The sequence below is a fragment of the Apus apus genome, chromosome 4 (genome assembly GCF_020740795.1).
Source record: "Apus apus isolate bApuApu2 chromosome 4, bApuApu2.pri.cur, whole genome shotgun sequence".
Taxonomy (NCBI): Eukaryota; Metazoa; Chordata; class Aves; order Apodiformes; family Apodidae; genus Apus; species Apus apus.
Genome location: NC_067285.1, coordinates 91,637,411 through 91,657,738, shown reverse-complemented (window position 1 = coordinate 91,657,738; position 20,328 = coordinate 91,637,411). Strand labels below are relative to the sequence as shown.

The following is a 20,328-nucleotide window of genomic DNA, read 5'->3' as shown; positions in this document are numbered from 1 at the left end:
TTCATCTTGCCTGTTTGATCCAGGGCAGGCACTGAGGTAACTCTTACCAACCAGACTGAAGCCAGATTGGAAGAAAAGAAGGACAGATGTAAGCACTATTCCCAGTGGAGCACTCTTCCTTGTTGTAGTGGTCAAATGCATGTGCTTCAGGGGAGCAGCTGGTAGTGTCATACAAAGCTGGTGCTTTTTGATCAAGAAGCTCCTGCTACACACTGCTTATCTCCACCCTACCTCCTTCTTGGAAAACACAGGTTTTATCAAGTTGAAGGGGGTCTATCACTACCTTTGTCAGTTCTGGGAATGTTATCATCTGAACATTTTTCTGTTTCAGTGCTGAGCTGTCCATGCTCAGCACTTCTAATGGAGCCGAGTAACTTGTCTCTAGTAGCACTCTAGAGACTTCTTAGAGAAAACGTTAACATTCATGAGAGTAGACAGCAATTTCCTTCCACAACTTAAGTAACCAAAAGGACTTCTAGCTAGCAGGATTTCCTGTAACTGCAGTGTCTCTAGCCATGGAGCCACCCACAAACACCAGTAGCAATGAGTTGAATCTGACCTTATCTGATGAAGGGGGAAGTGTTTCTGTGCAGGAAGTGAAGCAAAAATAAGGCAGAAGTGCTTTTATTATTTTCACAGAATATTTAGCTTTGAGACAGTATGCCTTTGAGAAACGTAATTCAAAATCTGATCTGATGAAAGGCAAGATCTAGATGTAAGTTCTTGCCTCTCCAGACACAGTCTTTAATAGTCTTTCCACACCATACCAGGTAATGTGGCGATTTCATGTATTTAGCATTAATCCCACACATCACATCCAGCTTTCAACTCACTGCCAGCAGTCCCTCTGACAGGAAGGCTGTTACAACCAGGAAAACAAGCCTACTTCTGTACAGCACAGCACTGCAACAAGGTATTTGGGGTTTCTCAAGATACTTGATCCTTTTTCTTTCAGTCATTGACCCAGAGAGATTAAGGAAGGGAATAACTTTATCCCAGAGTGTCCTGGATCTCATATATTGCCTCACAGAGTAATCAAAGACTGGCAAAGTTGTTCCACTTCTTCTTTCTATCCTTTAATATGTAACAGTTAAGATAATGAAAGCAAAAGGAGAGCTCATAGGTCAATGATCTCAATGGCTACTCCCACCTCTAGAAACACAAAAGTTAAATTTGCACAGGATGAATCATGACTTCTGCTTCTAAAAGATGAGTTTTGGTGAACTCAACATCCTGGAAGGACAAAGCCTGCTCCTTATCAGCTGTAATACTGTGTAAATGAAGGCACTGAAGACTAGTGAGCGCCCCCATAGCAGCACATCCTATTACAACCGTAGGAATTACTGGTTTTGAACCTGAGAGTAAATGCTCTCACGAGAAACAATTACGGTGGACAGGTAAGTGGCATGAACATGGGAAGACAGAAGTTTACCTGAGAGACATTTGGCAGGTAGCAGAAAAAGAAATGGTCTAGTACTGAAGTGGTTGGGAGAAGTCCCTGGAGAAGGGAAGAATCTGCCCTACAGAAAGGCTGATGAGGCTCTGGGAAAGGGCCTGCTCCCTCAGCAAAAGCTTCTGATGGCCAAATGGCAAACAGTTGAACTTGGGTGGTCTGAGAATTGCTCTCATCTAGGTCACAGACTTCCCAAATCATGTTACTTTTCTCTGCCTCCTGATAGTCCTCATTTTAGAATAGTAATAATGACAACTTTCCGTCTTTGTGAGTCTTTGTAAGATCTATGGATGGAAATCACTTTGAAAGTGATCAGTATTTTTGATTACTGTAATATGCTGTCCTGTAACCCTGCTAGTCTGTCTCAAAAGCCAAACAATAATCTAGCTCAATTAATAATTCATTATGGTAGTACCTCATCTTTTGTCAGCAGTACTATTCAAAATTTCTTCTTTAGCTCTGCTCACAACATACAGCTTCAATGTTTATGGTTCCATATGTAGCACAAAAATCAAACCACTCTTCAATACACCAGTTTTTTTAACACATTAAAAAGATAGTGGGACATGATACTGAGTTTTCAATAAAACTGCATCCAATTTAAATAGATGTAAAGAAGGACCTTCTTAAGCTTTTAACCTAAAAAATCACCATAAACAGTAATAAAATCTGTTCAAGTAGCCATAAACTTGTCTATAAGATTGATATATTGGTCTATATTACTTATTCAAATAGCATCTGCTCCATTTCTAGGCATTTAAAGTATTTCCAGGAAGAGGTATCTCTAGCTGCACATTTCTTTTCAGACTTTTATCCTTACATCTTGACTTTGCTGCCGCCCCAAAAAAATTGTGGAGTACAAGGGCAGGTGAGACTTAGAAGTGGGAGTCTAGTTTTTGTTTCAAGCTGAAACCAACTTCTTGTCACTCCTTCTGACAGGTGTAATAACAACAGAGCAATTGATTTCTTTTGTTTGTGGAATTTGATCAGCAAACTATTGATTTCAAACACGAGTCTCTTCAGAGATCATTTGCAAATTGCTTCTTTCCGCTGCCCATGTCAGAAACAAATGTCAGCATAATGCTGAAATCCAGGACACAATATTCTACACCAGAAAAATAATGTCAAAATTTGTGCTGGGACCTTCAGGGACATGCAGGGTTTAAAAGGCTAACACATTAGTTTACAGAAGACACTTGGTAGCAGAAGGAAAACTGATTTTGTTTCCTTGCCACCTGGCTCTCACAAAACACATTTTCCAGTTTGTCTTCTCATATACTTGGCTAGAAGTAGTAGCAATTTATTTTGAGCAGATATCACATACCATTAATTCTAAAAAATATGAGGCAAAACAGAATAATCAGAGTTGTCAATTGTTTACTTACCAGATACAGTTGATGCACCCACATGACAATGCTCATGTTCAGGAATTATGGGCAGTATCTTTGTGGTCTGTAAAGTAACTGAAATCTGTTGTTTGCTGGTTTTCACTATTGAAAGTTAAAATAATTTTTATCCATATTAATAAACAGTACTAACATCAGCAGAGGGTTAAACAATGAGTCTTAAAACAATTGAGACCTATCTGAACACAAGGCAAAGGCTGACAGCCAGTTTTTCAGTGGGATTTCACTGCCTAGAGACACAGATACATTAATTTAAATAATAGAATCATAGAATGTTTTGGATTTGAAGGGACCTTAACAATCATCTAGTTCCAACCCCCCTGCATGGGCAGGGACACCTCCCACTAGACCAGGTTACTCAGAGCCCCATCCAACCTGGCCTTGAACACTTCCAGGGATGGGGCTTCCACAACTTCTCTGGGCAACGTGTTCCAGTGTCTCTCCACCCTCACACTGAAGAATTTCTTACTAATGTCTAACCTAAATCCACCCTCCTCCAATTTAAAACCACTTCCCCTCATCCTATCACTAGATGCCCTTGTAAAAAGCCCCTCCTCAGCTTTCCTGTAGCTCCTTCAGGTACTAGAAGGCCACTGTGTGGTCTCCCTGCAGAAGTAGCATTGTCAGGCAAATTAATTCACAGTTGTTGATCCAATGCATTTCTCAAAGAACTATTGTAGAACAATAATAATATTTTAACTACAGGTCCATCCTATCCCTGACCATCCATAACTTCTGTAAACCAGGATTTCTACTGAGGTCATAACAAGAAAATTAACTGTGTCACTTCTATTCAGCTACATCCCTTCTCCACTGACTACATAATCTGGGCTTCTCTCTTTACAAATGCAATTGAAAAATAGAGTTTGGATCTTGGTAATTAAGGAACTGAGCATGAAAAACAAAGTTAAAATAAAATTTGGGTAGTTTTAAAAATAGCAGTGGATCTTATTTCACTCTCAGGATGAACCTGGAAAGAACTGGAATGTAGGTTGATATTCCCTACAGAGCCTGTACTGTACTGAAAGCATATAGGGCCTAGGAAAATCTAAAATTCCCTGCATCCGATAGATTTTAACCTCCTTTCTGAAACATAAAAGAAAACCCAGAGTCGTCATAAGACTTCATGTTTTTATCTGAAAATCTTGTGTCTCAGAAACACACAAGTCTGTGTTAAATATTGAATATTGCTGCTGTAGAAGATGTATCTTGCCTGTCCTCTTTGCTAAAAAGAAAATGCATTGCAGAATACATGGAGGAGTGAGTCTGAATTCACTGGGATGCCAGCCCTGACACTGCTGAGCCAGTGTTTGCTTTTGTTTCCAGCATGTCAACTAACCTAAAGCTGTAGCAATGTATCAGAGAGAAGGCAGAATTTCACCCATTTCTCTAATCTTGTAGGAGATTAAGTATTATTTGAATAGGATAGCACAGTAAAACAAACACAGGATTTCAAATGAAGAAGAGGAAATTTGTCTTGTTGTTTCTTATGTGCAAGTTACAGCTGTCAAGCCCACTTGTATCAAATGCTATGGATGTCACAAAGTGTGAACAGTCCAGAAAACAACTGCAGACCAGAAGCTCTGAGGTCCTATTCTCCTGGTTGTTCTGGTTGTTACTGTGATCATACAATGTTCTTCTTTCAGAATATTATAATATTTTCATTAATCAGAATTAACTTTGCATTGTTGTGTGTCAGACAAGTGAGTCGGGGAATCCTGTATTTGTATCCTAAAATGTAGTGAACCAAATTTTGACTCTATGAGCCAATGCAGTATCCCAGAAAATGAAAGAAGACACTGCTTGAACTATGTAGAACAAGTAAGTAGGTCTGAACTAAGATTGCCCACACAAACTGTAGAGTAATAGCATGATGATATTAACAACACAATTCCTTGTCTGCCTGGTCCCATCCTAGCGTAAGTAAGGAAACAGGCCTTTTTTTTCCCCATAGACTTTATGCTGCTTTCAAAATAGGATAAAAATAAGGAAGGAAAGTCATTCTCATGCTGGGAAAAGAAGGTCTAAATAGGAATTTATAGTGGTAAACTTCTAATAATGTAAATTCACACTTAAGTACAACTCACACAATGATATTAATGGAACTTCCAATAGGAAAAGACCCTGCTAAGCAATTCAGTCCAGGTATTAAATGCCCTAATTTATGCAATTTGTTTCCTGTGCAACTTCTTTTTCTGTTTTGTTTTTTAATGTAGTGTACAGTTCACAAACACTGGCCTGCTCCCAAAAAGTCATTCAGTGCCATGTCCCCAGGCTTATTTTTTTTAGGATACAGCTATATGAGAACAGCTACAGTTAATAATTTGCTAGTAGTGGAAAAGGTACTGAACCAGTTTAGGGAAAGTGAACTGAGGGAAAAGTGTGAGAGGGGGCTAAGTACAGCTGCCTTCCCATTTTCTGGAACAGAGGCTGATACAATCAGTACACTGCACAGGACAGTTCAGCAGTTTTTATCAGCATTCTTTTAAAACACTGTGAGGAATACTGTCTAGTCCTTCTAATTGCTATTATTAATTTATGAAGTTGTTCCAAAACCTCTTCAATGTGAGAAAACTCCTCAAATAAATTCTTGCAATAAAATCTCTTATGTGGGAATCTCCCTAAGATTCTCTGTCATGAACATAAAGCAAGGAATTGACTTTTCTTCTATGAATTATTATCCATGTGCTACTACTATGACATCCTATTTGATACAAAATGCTCTGTGGCTGGAAATACAGATCAGCCACTTAAAGAATACTTAGTTCTTGCACTGAAGAAAAAGCACTCTGTACTCTTTCCTTTCTCTTGTGGCTGCATTTAAGGGCGACTGTGTTTTGTCAATTCATTCCATTCAAGGGACTGTTTTGCAAAGATGCCATGGCAGGAACAGATCCAAAGTCTAGAAAATGTGCTCTATACAGCCCATGCTCTCGTGAATACTTTTTTTTCTTAAGAGCACAGAAAACATTTAGTCAACTTTCATGACCAGAATGCTTTAAAGATCCCCTGGCCTCACCATTTCTGCTTAATCCTTCTCCAAAACATGATTTTGGAAGGCGGTCACTTTAAGCCTAACCTAGGGAACATACTGTACATTTTCCCTCCTCTCCTTCCCTCCTCCCTCCTTCCCTCTGGCCACCAGACTTAATGGAAATGATTCATGGACACAGAGCCATGATCAGTTTCACAAAACTAGCATCCATGCTGTGACTTATCTTTTTGTAGGACCACAGCGATATGAAGACAGTAATTTCCTGAGCCTGCCTTGGAAATAATTCTCATTCTCAAAGTATAGGTTTCCTTCTTTTTTTTCCCTTATCCTTTCTGAACGTTGAATAACCTTTTAGTAGTACCTATACATCTTTTCATCTATAGGAGATACTGTCATATCCTCTCGGATATATACTTAGTCTCACTGCAGTGTTTCCAGGGTGATTGAATTGTCCTTAGTGGATCTCAATGTGTTGTTTCAAGTTTCCAACCTATACACTAATGATAGTGAAAGTATTATCAAGGGCTGTCAAAGAAGTCATCTGTAGCTACTTATAATCCATTATCATGGTAGCAAATCTTAAAGTTAGCAACTGCGAAAAAATAAACCCTTTTCATATGTTTTTTGATTCCACTGTAAATTACATTGCTATAAATCAGGAAATGGACTGGATTGACTAGAATTATGGAGCATGAAATCAAGGAATTTAATATTAAAATAAAACCCATTATAGCAGTTCATACAACTAAGCATCTTTCTGGGTTAAATGGATAGATTGAAGTGGCAGAAACATAGAAATAAGAACGACAGACCAATATGGGATATCTATTCTCTTCAGTAAAATCTAGTAAAACTAGATTTGAATTTCCATGAAACTCCATTATCAAAAACGCCTTTGGATATACAACACTAAAAATGCCATTGTGAACATGCTGATAAAACAGGTATGGTGTTAGTGAAGCTATTCAATACAAAAGATGTCAGAAAGATAATTCCTTTCCTGCGGGATGAAAATAATGAGCTCATAAATACATGTTAGGAGGTTGCCAGTCGTTTAAAAGCGAGGAGCATAAATTGTACTCCCAGGAGAGTTCAGGCAGACAGGAAGCTATTCACTCTTTCCTAGGTAAAATTGAAATGCCAAGAGTTACTGAGCTGTAGGGAGAAATTATTGAGTGTCCTCTTACTCTTTAAAAACTGACAAACAGAGAGGTACATAAGCCTAGCCAGATCAAAACTAATTTTTTTTTCATTTCCTGGCTTTGTAGTTGTTCTTGTTTTGAAGGGAGGTTGGCTTGCCATTCAGAGCTATTACTCTATATGTCTATGTTAATATTTTAAAGACAGTGCTCCCTTTGTGAACCAGAATCCATGGAATTTATTAAAGCATATGACTCAACCAGCAATATCAATAACACACAGAGCTACAACGACTTACTTACCCTCACATGGAGATTTGTTACCAAATCATAATACCTGGAACCAAAACTATGAGTTTAACCATGCTGTTCAATTGATCTGTGACCTTTTAGTTCCTATCTGAGACAAGAAAATTGTACTTTTTTTTAATTTTTCCATAAAGTAGGCTACAAAGTGCCAGCAGAGTATTTTCCACCCTGAGTCCATTCTACCCTTTGACAGCAGATTTTGTCAAGAGACATAAACACATGGATCATACATACATACATGTGTGTACGTCTGTATATTTTTCACACACACACAAAGTGCTCAGCTGCCAAACCTCAAATGTGGCATAGAACATGATCAAAAATTAAAAGAAGGTAAAAACACAAAATAATGCAAAACTTTGGAAGACTAGGAGAAGCATTCCTACAATATATATATATATAAGCCTTCTTATGGTTTCATTGTCAGAATTATTTATTTATTATATAAAAATATTTCCACAACATAAGCCAGATCAAATTTATGTGGGACCAAGGTAATTCTGAAAACAAACTTGAAGCATCTTCTAACAGGAAAGACTTAAAAGGTCTTTCTTGGCCTCCTCGTTCCTCAAGATTCATTAGGTTTTTATTTAACTTTTATTTTACTTACCAGGAAAAGGATTAATTTTAGTAGCAGATATGGTTCTTCTTGCATGTCTAGAATTCTTTCTTCTTAGAATAGTAGAAACTGCTGCTATTCTGTGTTTACAATCTGTTTTAAACAAAATGCATTACCCTCAACTATAGAATTACATATGGCACTAATTAGACAGAAAGCTGGCAGACACTTTATTCTTAAACTGTTAAACACCTTCCATGACCAAACAGGAAGGTTTTGAAACAAGGCAATCAGGAAAACCTAGGGCCAGATTTTTGATATTTTCCTGAATTAATTTTTTTTGAAATCCCATTCAGATTTGCCCCCTTCAAATTATTTCTTCCCTCCTCTATACTATGTAACTTGAAAAGATTTTGGAAGGTTGTTGAAGAAGTACATGTTCCAGTACAGGTTCAGACTCATGATGCTGACAGTGGAATAGCAAGGACAGAGTGTAATGGCATCCTGGGAAGCTGGCAGATTCTTTGCAAAGCATCATCTTTGGAAGCACAGCTGGAGAGCAAGCTGTACACCACCCAGAGAGAGAAACACAGAGCTGGATTGAACATCTCTGACTGTCCTCAGCACCCAAACCACAAACTCTTCAGTCTTTCCATCCTCCTGCTGCTCTCAATATGATGCTCTTGGTGGGGTTATTGCAGTTGACTGTGCAGCCCTGTTCTACTACAACAGCAGCAGTTCAGGGCCCAGCCAGCTTCTGAGGACAGGCTCACTCCCATTCTACATAACAGAATTTATTTTTATCTTTATATTTTGGGAAGACTAGAAAATTTAATCTTTAAGAAATTAATTAAACTAGCATTATTTAAGTCATGATTTTTTTATCAATAGCCAGTGGAGATCTCATGCTCTGAAGCCCTAAACATCCACTGTAACAGCTAATGTCCAAGGAGGCTCTGGAAATGGTCACAAGTGGAAGAGAAAAGGCAAAAGGACTCATTTCTAATTTAGCCCCTTTGTCATGGGTTGGTTGTAGCCTTCACCAAGTTTATTTGTATATTCTATTTTATGGACTCATGGAAATAACTTCATTAATGTTTCAGAGAGTCTCAGAGTCTGCTGAGTCCTCTTGAGTCAAGATCTCAAGAGGAAATGAATAATTCCATATTTCTTAACAGCTTTCAGTCATGCTCAGAAATTAGGATAAAATCTACTAACTGTATTGTAACTGTAAAAAAATTTAGCAGCTGTTTCAGGAACATAATAATATTTGGGCAGCCCGGAAAAAAGCAGTATATAGGCTTGCAATTAAAGGTGGCATCGTAATATATACCCCTAAGAAATACAACCCCTACATCTGATTTTTATGTGCTTGTATTTTTGTCAGTAACATATTGATGTTGTTTATAATGTTATCTATTGTAAATGGGAGTAATAAAAACACTATTCCTCTATTAACAGAAATGCATTCTAGATGCAAATGAGTAATTAGAAGTCTCAAAAGGGCATCTTTTCCTCCCTGTGTCCATGACAGCTATGAAAAACCTGCATTTAATAGAAAACTGATGTGTAAGAGTAAAGGCAGTAAATCATTAACCATCACTACTAATAGTTCTGCATTAAAAATGGGATGTTATGACTCAAAGAATAGAAAATCATACTCATTACATTTATAGGTAGTTTTAAGATTACAAATGAAAGTCTTAAATTAGAGCATTTAATAGCCCACTTATAAAGACCTACTTTACATTTTTTGAGTTTTTTTATATACCTAAAAGAGGTCTCCGAATTTGGGTCTGGCATTAAGTTAAAAAATCACATATTTTAACCAAAATAATCTCCTAAGAAGTATATCTAATAGTTAGGTGGGGGGCACAGATTTGCCATTTTAAGCAACTATTCTGCTTATTCATTAAAATTTTATGCATAAAATATTTTCATTGTGAAAAAAAAAACACAGAAGCATTTTGTGTAGGAGTACTCTTCTTCCTTCTGTTCAGTTATGATTAAAGCTAGACTCCTAATACTCTTTCATTACAAAACTGCCCATGGATACAGTAAGGATGTTCAGGGGAATGGATATGGCTCATCATTTTTTTATTACCCCTGTGACTAAGGTTTCCTTTTGGCAGCTCTGGACTACAAGGGGAATGGACATCTGCCTGTAATAGCAACTAAATGCTGGCTGCCCTGAAGGATTCTGCATACCCAGGGCTGACACAGGCAGAAAGTCTCAGGAAATTGCTGTGAAAAGCATCCAAGGACTATTCTCTCAGGCAACAGGTTAAGTAACACACTTTTTGCACTGACAAAAGGGAGGGTGCTCCCTGTACCTCCTGCCTCTGACTTGGGATGAAAACCAAGCACCAGCACCTGAGAAGCGGCTGATTTTCTGCATTGTTTTTGTGCAGATGATTTGATCTTGATTGCTCAAAAGTCTCAAGCTCAGGGTACTGCTACACTTTTATTCTTTATTTCTTCACTGTATATTGCTAGAAGAAATACTGCAAATCCTGATTTCAGCCCATTTCCCAAGTGAATTGCATAGGAAGAGCCTGTCTTGGCTTGTGAAAGCTTTCTGTAGAAACAGTTGTTTCAGCCTCTGAACTAAGGAAAGGTTCTTTCATAGCAAATTGTAATCACTTGAAATAGTCAATATTGCTGAATCAGGAATCACAGCAATGTTTTTGCTGAAATAACAGCAAAGAGAAGAAGTGTTATCTGGCTTAATTCAGATTTGGGCTTAAGAAGGTGCAGCTCGGTTGACGTGTATGAGATTACACTACTGCTTAATTTAGATAACCAGTTTTTAGGACAGATAGCTGAGTGCATCTCTCTTCTTATCTACCCTTTTTTTCCAAAATTTTATCAATTAATTTTTTTTTTTTTTACCATGACCTAGGTGAATAATCTTCAGGAATTAAGGGGCATTTCAATCTGCTTATATTTGCCATTGGCATTTCTGCTTCAAAAGGCTCAACTGTAATTGTTTTATCTACTAAAATCATTCTAAAACCAGAAGTTCATATGACTAAGGATCATAGGCCACCAAGCACATGTTAAAACCCTGTATTTCATTCACCATCAACAAGCTTTCATTTGCATCCACAATTCAGAGGTGAGAGGTGATGTTATCAATCATCTGAGTATTTCAGTCCCTCTATAAGAACTTTTTACCACAGTACAATTAAAATACTGGTGTTTGAACCACATTACTAATCAGCAGCTTTGTTATTGGAAATTAATACATTTTTCATTGCATAGAAATATAAATTAATGCAGATTAACTTTTTGATACTTACAGTTTTCATTTTCTTGGACTATTTTGTAGATGACGATTGAAATAGTTAAGACAAATACTACTGGAATCATAGTGAGCCAAATTATCTTTGTCGTACACATTGGATCTGCCCACAAAATGTAGAAGAGATAAAATGAAGCAGGAAAACACTGGCAGAGAAAAGCAGAACATTCCATCCTGGTAGGATTTTGGACCATGCTTATCCCCCCAGATGAAAATTTAAAACAAAATAGAATACGATGCCTTTTCTTCCAGCCTTCTTTGTTGTTTGAAATTAAGTTTCCTATCTGGAATTTAGCTTCATTTTCACCTGCTTCTATCGTCCCATGTCTGAAATAGTTACACGTAGCTAAGTGAGTGAGAACTTTTCCTATTTGAATAAACTCTTACATGCAACTCAGTCAGGAAGCAAATGCTTCAAAGATCAACATTTATATTTAAAGTTGAACAAGGGTAATATATATCCCCTCTTTGTTTGGATGGAGCATAGAAGGAATTAGTCCACTGTCCAACACTTGCATTCTCATCCTCCTGGTCCATCTTCACATACAGGAGACAGTAAGATTCTACATATACCAGATTTCCTACAAAAAAGTGAGGAAATGCCGCCAACAGGGCCTCTCTGGAGAGTTCCTTTAACCAAAGCTACCTTGGAAGAGAATCAGCGTGGGACTGGATGTAGGAGGTAGGCTGCTCTGTTGGACAACATCTGCTGCAGAAATGTCCCCATGTTCCACAGGGAGTTAGTTCAGTGGCTAGTACAAGTCAGGAATATATAGCACAAAGGATGTGGGGAACTTTCCTCCCTGTTTTTTTGAAAAACTTTCCAAGCTTCTTTGGCAGTTGCATGTTAATGCATACCTTAGCATTGTCAAATAATTATTTTAAAAACCAATTATGTTACTATGACTCATATAAAATAAAATTACAGACTATAGTCAAACCACTGTTTTTCTTTCCTTGACTCAGAATAGTATAATTAGACCTACATCAACTTCCCTTGTGTATCTTCTCCAATGAGAAGTCATGAGGTAGGTGCCAAAAACCCCATGGCTCTCTGAGGTAAGCACAGCTCATCCCTTCTAATTCAGAACTAAAAAATATCTTCTGTTCAGTCATTTAGGCTCCTCTCAAACAGTACTCTACCCCATCTCATAGTGACTTGTAATTACTTGTATGTCAGCCTTGCCTTGTCAAAGCCCTGAGCACCCCTCTAGCTTTGTTTTGAACTAAGTGGAAAAAAGATGCTGTTAATTTCATCGTTAATTTGCAATAACTGCTTCCCAGGTAAATCACCACTACCAAAGGGTGGTTAGCTCATAGTTTTGACACAAGTTAGCAGGGCAAGTTACGAACTATACTCCCCTCATGGCTAGAACTTCAAAAAAAACCAAGATGCCCTCTCTTCTCTAGGAATTTACCTGGACTTGTTTAACATAGGTTTAGCCATCTCCAAAATACTTTTTCCCCCCCCCCCCCCCCAGAAAAGCTACCCCTAGGTCCTTTTCTGCCAGACAGTTTCCAGCCACACTTCCCCAAGCCTGTAGCATTGCCTGGGGTTGTTGTGGCCCAAGTGCAGGACCCAGCCCTTGGCCTTGTTGAAGCCCAGACCATTAACATTAGCCCAAAGATCTAATCTATCCAAGTCTCTCTGTAGAGCCTCCCTAACCTCATGTAGATCAACACTCCTGCCTAGCTTGGTGTCATCTGCAAACTTACTGATGATACACTCTATGTCCTTATCAAGATCATCAATAAAGATGTTAAAAAGAAATGAAATTTAAAAAGCTCACAGGCTGTCCTCTGGGAAAACTAAGCCTAGTTCAGCTGAAGATTTCTTTTTTAAGTATACTGTGGTAAGGCTGTATAATAGGATATTGCAGTACAACATCAAGAAAAGTCAAATCTGTCTCCTGGTTCTGCCACAGAAGTTAACAGAATTTTTTTCTTTTACCTCCAAAACAACAGGGTTATGGCATTATCAGGGAGAGCAGAGGAAAAAAGTGATTCCAGGATTTGTCACACATGCAATTTGTGAGTCTGTCACCGTTAAGGAAAAAAATATGCAGACACTTTTCTGTGTTGCTTCTAGGGGAAAAAAAAAAAGGGGGGGGGGGGGGAGAGGGGGGCTGGCTAAACCTGCTTTAAATCACTATAAAACCTGTCAGTTGCCTACTAAAGGTGGTCTTTTACTAAGGGATGACCAAAATTGTATTCTCTTCTTATGAAATACTTAAATACTTCCAAATGGTTGCTGAAAGCAGTGAACTACCTACTGGAGATTTTTTGCAAGATGGGTATTGTTTCTGGTGTGATTTGCGTTCTGACTCTACTTTGTAACTTACATTCCACATCAGACTTCAGTTGCAGTGAAATATTTATACAGTCATTTTGGTCTTCCATCATTGCCACAAGACAGGAATTATTTAGGTATTCTTCAGCTGCATTTGTTCCTCCAAATATAGAATTGTTGATGTGGATTTCCAGAAGGTAGTAAGTATTATGCTCTACTTCTTTCTCAGAAACCGTAGAGAAATTAAAATATTTATTAAAATAAATAACATCTTCTGTTTTCACTTCAAGTGAGCCTTTTGCTTTTGGAAATAAAAAATAAAGCAAAACTGTTATAAAATGTGGTCGACAAAGAGATAACTATAAAAAAACAGTAAAGTATGTCTCTATCTTGTTTGCAAAAACATACACTAGGCTTTTACATTACTGACTATGGTAAAATGGACAAAAGGATACCACGTAAAGTTACTCTGAACAGATCTGAAGAATATTGACTGTCTATACAAAATATACTTCCCCTGCAAATTATAGCCTCTTTTTTTTTTTTTGCTTTACAACCAGCTTCAGTGCTCAGCTTCAGAGCTTTCAATTTTCTTTGTTGTTTCGTTGTCTGTTGTCAAAGCTAACAGACAAAAATCAGGCCCTGAAAAAAATTAAAACCATGTAAAAGCCACATGATGATAGAGTTTTGACATGTATACCTGGTCTATCTCCTACCAGTTGCAGAAGGTCCTTGTTTCATCTCAAACCACACAAACTGTGACACTTGCACGATGTTAACAAGAAACATAGGTAGGCGAGATGCTGTCAAAAGTGTTAGAGTTGTATAGGTATAACTGAGAACAGAGTTCCTCCACATATTTTCTGTTCTGCCCTTTTCCATTCTTGGTAAGACAGCTGTTTCGTAATTAAGCAGCTGGAAAAAAGAGCTGTATTTCTTATATTTAGGACTTGGCCTGTTGCCCCTTGGGCTCACGATGTTAGGAAAGCAAAATTCAGAGACATCCTCACCCACAATTTTATTCAAGATCCTCAAAGAAAATAAATAATTTTGCTACCGACGTTTCACTGACAGCCAGGAATGAATGCCACTGAGAATCTGGCATAAATCCTACATTTTCATGCAAGGAGAGACAGGCTAAAAAAAAAATTGTTCATAGATTTGCACAGACTACAGAGAACCAGCAGCATATTACAATTTTCTTTTAACTGCCAAAAAAAAAAAAAAGTATTTTCTGTTGTAATTAACTACTTCAAAATTAGGTATTTGTCTTCATCTACTTACTTTTTTTAGCCACTGACCCTGATCCTTGATGATCAATATTCACATCTCTCTTGGATTCACACTCTGTGTGTTTAGTATGAAACTGTTGTTTGCTCATGGAAGACTGACAAATACACGGAATATTCTGGAAACTGGAATGATTTACATTGACCTTCAGTAAAAGGGTCTGGTTTTCTCTTCTTTGTTGCACCGATCTTTTGCAAGAACTGTTATTAAAAGTACAAAGTGGAAAAGTGGTGTTATGCGATGAACAGGTATCCACGCACCACACGATGACAGTGTTAGCTGTAAAAAAAAGAGTATTGTATTAGTAAGACAATCATATAAGACACATGGACAAACCTGTGCATGAAAGCATCATGTAACAGATACTTTAACCATCTTACAATGAAATGCACTTTCTTGAGGGTTATGGCAGCACACTGAACGCAACAACAAGTGGGAGAAAGCAAACAGAGTCTTCCCACAGTCTCAGTGCTGGACTCTGTTGTTGAGTTGTATGAAATCTCTTGTAATGCTAGCTGGAATTTGTGGCAGTATCTAGTCACATCCCTGTTCCAAAACCGCTGTGATTTGATTGTACTTAAAAGGAAGACTAAAGCACTCACGTTTGGACGGGGAGCTTAGGCCTGGAATTCTGCAGTTGCAACACATCAGTGCAATTTTGTTGTAAAATAGCTATAATCAGAATGAAAACTTTCTTTCCAATGACATTGAAACCACACAGTGAAAATCCACAGAAATGCTGCTGCATCCTCTGACCCCACCCTTCACATTCTCTTGTATTCAGTCTAACAAACATGAGTAGTAATTATGACCACTGCATTTGGTATTCATATCCAAATTTCAGTATCAAATTACTGTAGCACGAGTACATTAATGTGGTTCTGGCAAGAGCAAAAAACACATAGAATTAATTATTAATGGTGTTATTTTAGCTGTCTTCCACATTAATGTAGGGCTTTATTGCACAAATTGTGCATTTTTACTTCAGTTCCCTTTGAATTATTTTTTCAACATTAAAAAAAAAATAAATAAAAAAATCCTGACCCCAACATGAAATATGTATTTATGAATACAAATAACCACTTCCTGGAGTTGATGCAGCACTAACCTACAGTTTTGCAGCCGAACTTCTGATGCTAGAAGTGCCCTTGCATCTCTGTGAACAGGAAATTTTGCATCTAATGCCCATTACAAGTAATTGGAGTAATATGTTCATAAATCCTTCTGTATAGAGAGAAAAACAGCCTTTTATGGCTTCAGTGCTCAGCTGCAATCTGACAGCTTCAATCTGACAGGCCACCTGTGCTCACATCACAGCAGGCTGACCCCAGGAATAGTTCAGTGAAGGATTTCAGACAGGACACAGGAATAAAATCCAAAAGCCAAAGTCAGTTATCTTCACTTTACTAATACAACGTCAGAGAGTCATAAAATCCTCATAAAACATAATTAACTGGAATCTGAAGTACATATCCTATGCAGGTAACAAAATAATTCACTTGAATACAAAAAGGGAAAATGTCAGGCAAAATTTAGTGCTTGATCTCTCCCTGAGGCAAGTCAATACACTCACCTCGAAAGGCTCAGGATCTGACCCATGCAACCTGGGGTGGAGCAGGCTCCTGAAGTCAAATTCTTCCAGCTGAAGGAGGCATTCTGTGCAGAGCTTCCCTGTGCCAACGAGCCAGGAGCAGAAATCGACTGCTTACACTGCTCTGATGGCAAGGTTTGTGTTCATCTGGGCAGTCTGAAACCACTGCTACAGCTCTCCAGGTCAGTTAGTGGTAATTCCCTACCATACACCCTTCACCAAGAATTTATACACAGACTTAGGAATCTACAGCCTGTGCTGTGACAGCAGCCAATGTACAGCACAATTAAGTCCATTTTGGACTTCATACACAGCTAAACAGGCTTGAGAGCTGCCTGTCAGCCATGCTAGAGATCTGTAAAAGGCAGGTTATCTGAGTGGAAAAAGGTTCTAAAGCTGTCATGTTAGGGAAGGTGCTTACCATCCTCTTGAAAGATCTCTATGGAGAAAGCCATTCAATTTGCCATTTAGCATCAATACTCACTATTTTTTTCCAACTCAGAGGCCTGTGGACTTTATAGGGAGGAATATATATTGTTGAAACTGCAAGTAGGGCTGCAAAAAGACTAGACTTCCCCTGTGGGTTACATGGCGGGCAGAAAGCTGTACCCACACGAGGCTTGCTCCTTGCTGCAGGGCTGGGAAGCAGCCTCCCTGGTGTAAACACAACTGAAAATGTGGAAAGGCTTTTCTGAAATCTGAACACAGGCGGCCTGAAGACTTAAGAGAACCACTGAGAGGAAACCATCCAAAGTATCTCCAGAAAACTGCTGTATACTCAAAGACGTGTAACTTGCATGCTTAATGTTAGGAAGTTCTGTGTTTATGAAATTCCGTTATTAAGCCTCCATTTAGAGGGTGTTTTTCCAGAGAAAACTGAATTCCATTACAAGGAAATTATTCACTCTTTGATGTAATGACAATAAGGTCAATGTCCTCTTCTGGCAGGAGTCACATAATTATTTATTTGCATCGTCTGTGTTAGTAAATACTTTGGTAAGTCTTGCAGGGAGGTAAAACATTACTTATTCCAATATCTTAAACTGACTAATGAATGTTATGATATTCGAATCTCACCAAGTTCATTCGTTTATACACTATAAAAATCTACAAATTATATTCTACTTACTGTCATGTTTATTATTTCTGGTTAATGAAAATAGAAATTAAAGTAACCCAAGGTGGACATATATTTTTTATTTTATTTTATTTTTTTCCCTAGAAAACTATTCATAAATAGTTTATTTCATGATGCCTGGGAATACATGCCATTTGTCAAAGGGATGCTTTTTATTATAACATTTATCTATTCAAAAGCTTACTTAGGAATGGATGCATCAAAACTGTTTTAATATTAATTTATTTATGGATTTTTAAGAAAGCACTGAACTTCCACACATAAATTTTGCATTAATCCTAAATCCAGTACTGGCCTTTAGGATCACCAAGATGTATTTGAGATTTATATTAAAGGAATTGCTTCACCCAGTTACACCTTTTCTGCTCTACTTCTGGTCAGGTTACCACTGCATATCTCTGTTTTCACAACAGTATCTCATACTAGATAGTAATTGTACAAAGTTTTACAGGCATTTAAGTATAGAAACTGTAAGAAGAGTTATTTTTTAAGACATATAGTCCTGGTGTAAAAGCACATGTGTATTTTACCTGCTCTTCGTTATGAAGATAGTAAAAGTACAGTTCCATGGAAATAGACACCAAAATTTTGCAGTGTATGTAAATGAATGACAAACTCCTTTAAAATTACCGCATATAATTAACTTTGTTAGTTTAAAATCTAGCAAAAATATCTATATGCTCTGCAAAGTACATATGAGCACAGCATCCTACCATTGTTTTCAGGAAAGCATGTGCCAAATTTTTAATTGCAATCAGACTTTACAAGGAAGAAAAGGCTAATTTAAAAGCTGATCACTCACCTTCATGGATTTTGAAAAATTCAGGTAAACATAAAACAAACATGATAATTATTCCTAGTACTAATCTGAAGAGTCCTGATTTTCTCAAAAGCAGGCACATGTCACTGAAGCGCTCCCATCTAGCACAGTGGTGGCAACTTCCTTCCTGCTTTAGCTTTTAACTTAGTGCAGACTATGCAAAAGAATGTTTCTTAATTTCCCTTTTCTCCTATGGCTTTTCTTGTTACTTCTCACTACAATAAGTTGTAGAGAGCCAGGTTGTGTTCTTACATTGGCACGGATGAGGATGATTCAAATCAATACAGTGAAGATAAAACTCATGTAGCACGATGAAAATAAGAGAAAAATCATGCATAGAAACTGTTGCATTCGTTTGGGGTAGTTTTGTTTTAGGAACATCACCCCCTAATGGCTGCTTTCATATACCTTCTGAGCAGTAAAGTGATTCTTGTGAAGGAATGTTGTTCTCATTTGGCCAAGAGGATTGTTTAAAAATTAGTCAGACCTCCGTTATAGAAATTAGTCAGAACCACGTGAGTCAGATATGGAGATTTTATTGTTTTATTTATATACATATGCATTGGAGCCCGGGGAAGAAACTTGTATGTAATACAGAATCGTTAATAGACTATTATTTTGAACATTAGAACTTAAGTTTCTGTTTAGAGAGTTAGTGATGTACTAAGTACAATGAACTGAGTGTGAGATATCCATACTATCATTGCTGCTGTACTCTTAAAAGACAACAAATGTGTTCCCATCTGTAGAATGTCTTCAGTGTGTATGCTGCTATCCTTTACACCACAAGAAGATTGGATAGAGTTATTACTATTCTCCTATACATTGTAGTCACCACTTTTCAGCTAAACTTTCCAGATAAAAATCAGTCTTTCATTCTGACATCCACCATGTGATTCCATAAATTCTTCTTACAGATGAGACTGTGAAGAAAATTTCTGAAAAGTTCCAAATAAAAGACCTCTGAATAATGCATATGTAAAAACAAATTGACTCAAGTATAGAGTATATACAGTAAGAAGGATTTAATTCATTCCAAAAGCTCTCTTCTCATACAGTAGTTTTCCCACAACCCATTAAATATTGAGTACTACTGAAAAGAATCAATACTGTTAAAGTTAGAATAAGAGATGTCCTACAAACCTGAAATGTCCTTCTTGTAATCTAGTTCTCTCAGAAGATGAGTAAGACAGGTGGAAGCCAATACAGTATTCATTCTATAGAAAGACTCCTAATGGAACTGTAGTGATAAATTTGTTAATATGATATTTTAAATGTAGTACTTATCCAGTGAAAGCAATGAAACCAAAGCAAAATTAACTTTTTTTTTTTTTTTTTTTTTTTTTTTTTGGCAGTATGGTACAACAGAAGTAATAAGGGTACAAAAAATCATAGGTTTTAATTTAAAAAATAAAATAAACCCACTGCACAATTTATATTTTTCATCCATTAGAAAACTAGCTGTGAGCGACCATGTTGCCCGTTGAATATCTTCCTTATCAGTTATTTATATTTTCCTGTTTTCTAAGTTGCATGGTGTTTGTTCTCCCACCCTTTCTGCCCAGAAGGAACAGAGAAGGAACTGGAAAATAACAGGACTTTGTCAAGTAACATGTGTATCTATCCTTTCCTGAAACATTCAGACTTTCAGTGTTCTTGGTAGTGCCCAAGGTCAGAATAGAAATCGCCCTACAAGTTCCCACCCAAGTTCAGCTTGAAATAATAGTAGCCTGTGGAATATGTTGAGTTTCAGATTCTACAGAAGAAGGTTCCCAAGAACCCTGCGGTAACCAGATGGGCAATACCTATTTTAGGGCTATACTGATAGCTCATTCTAGTTGAGTTTCTGAGTTCAGGAAGCCCATGTATGATCTGTCAACACATTGTGGGGGGACCCTGAGCTTTAGACACTATTGCCCGTAGCAGCTGTGCCCGTGTGAACTCGCTGAATCATTTTGGGTGTGTGGCCTGACCCGCCAAGGTAAGTGAAAAACAGAAGTTTTCCTTCTTGAGGGCACGCTTCCCTCCACCTAG

The 20,328-nt window shown here is 37.6% G+C and overlaps 1 protein-coding gene across 1 annotated transcript; it reads right to left on the bottom strand.

Annotated features, from left to right (window-relative positions):
* Positions 1–1,117: 1,117 nt before the first annotated feature.
* Positions 1,118–18,389, bottom strand: TMEM156 (transmembrane protein 156). The gene is given in 7 exon segments (XM_051618297.1): positions 1,118–1,152; positions 2,839–2,943; positions 7,913–8,038; positions 11,164–11,268; positions 13,508–13,756; positions 14,740–15,024; positions 18,277–18,389. Coding segments are annotated over 7 exon segments (1,005 nt in total). The 5' UTR covers positions 18,377–18,389.
* Positions 18,390–20,328: the final 1,939 nt, after the last annotated feature.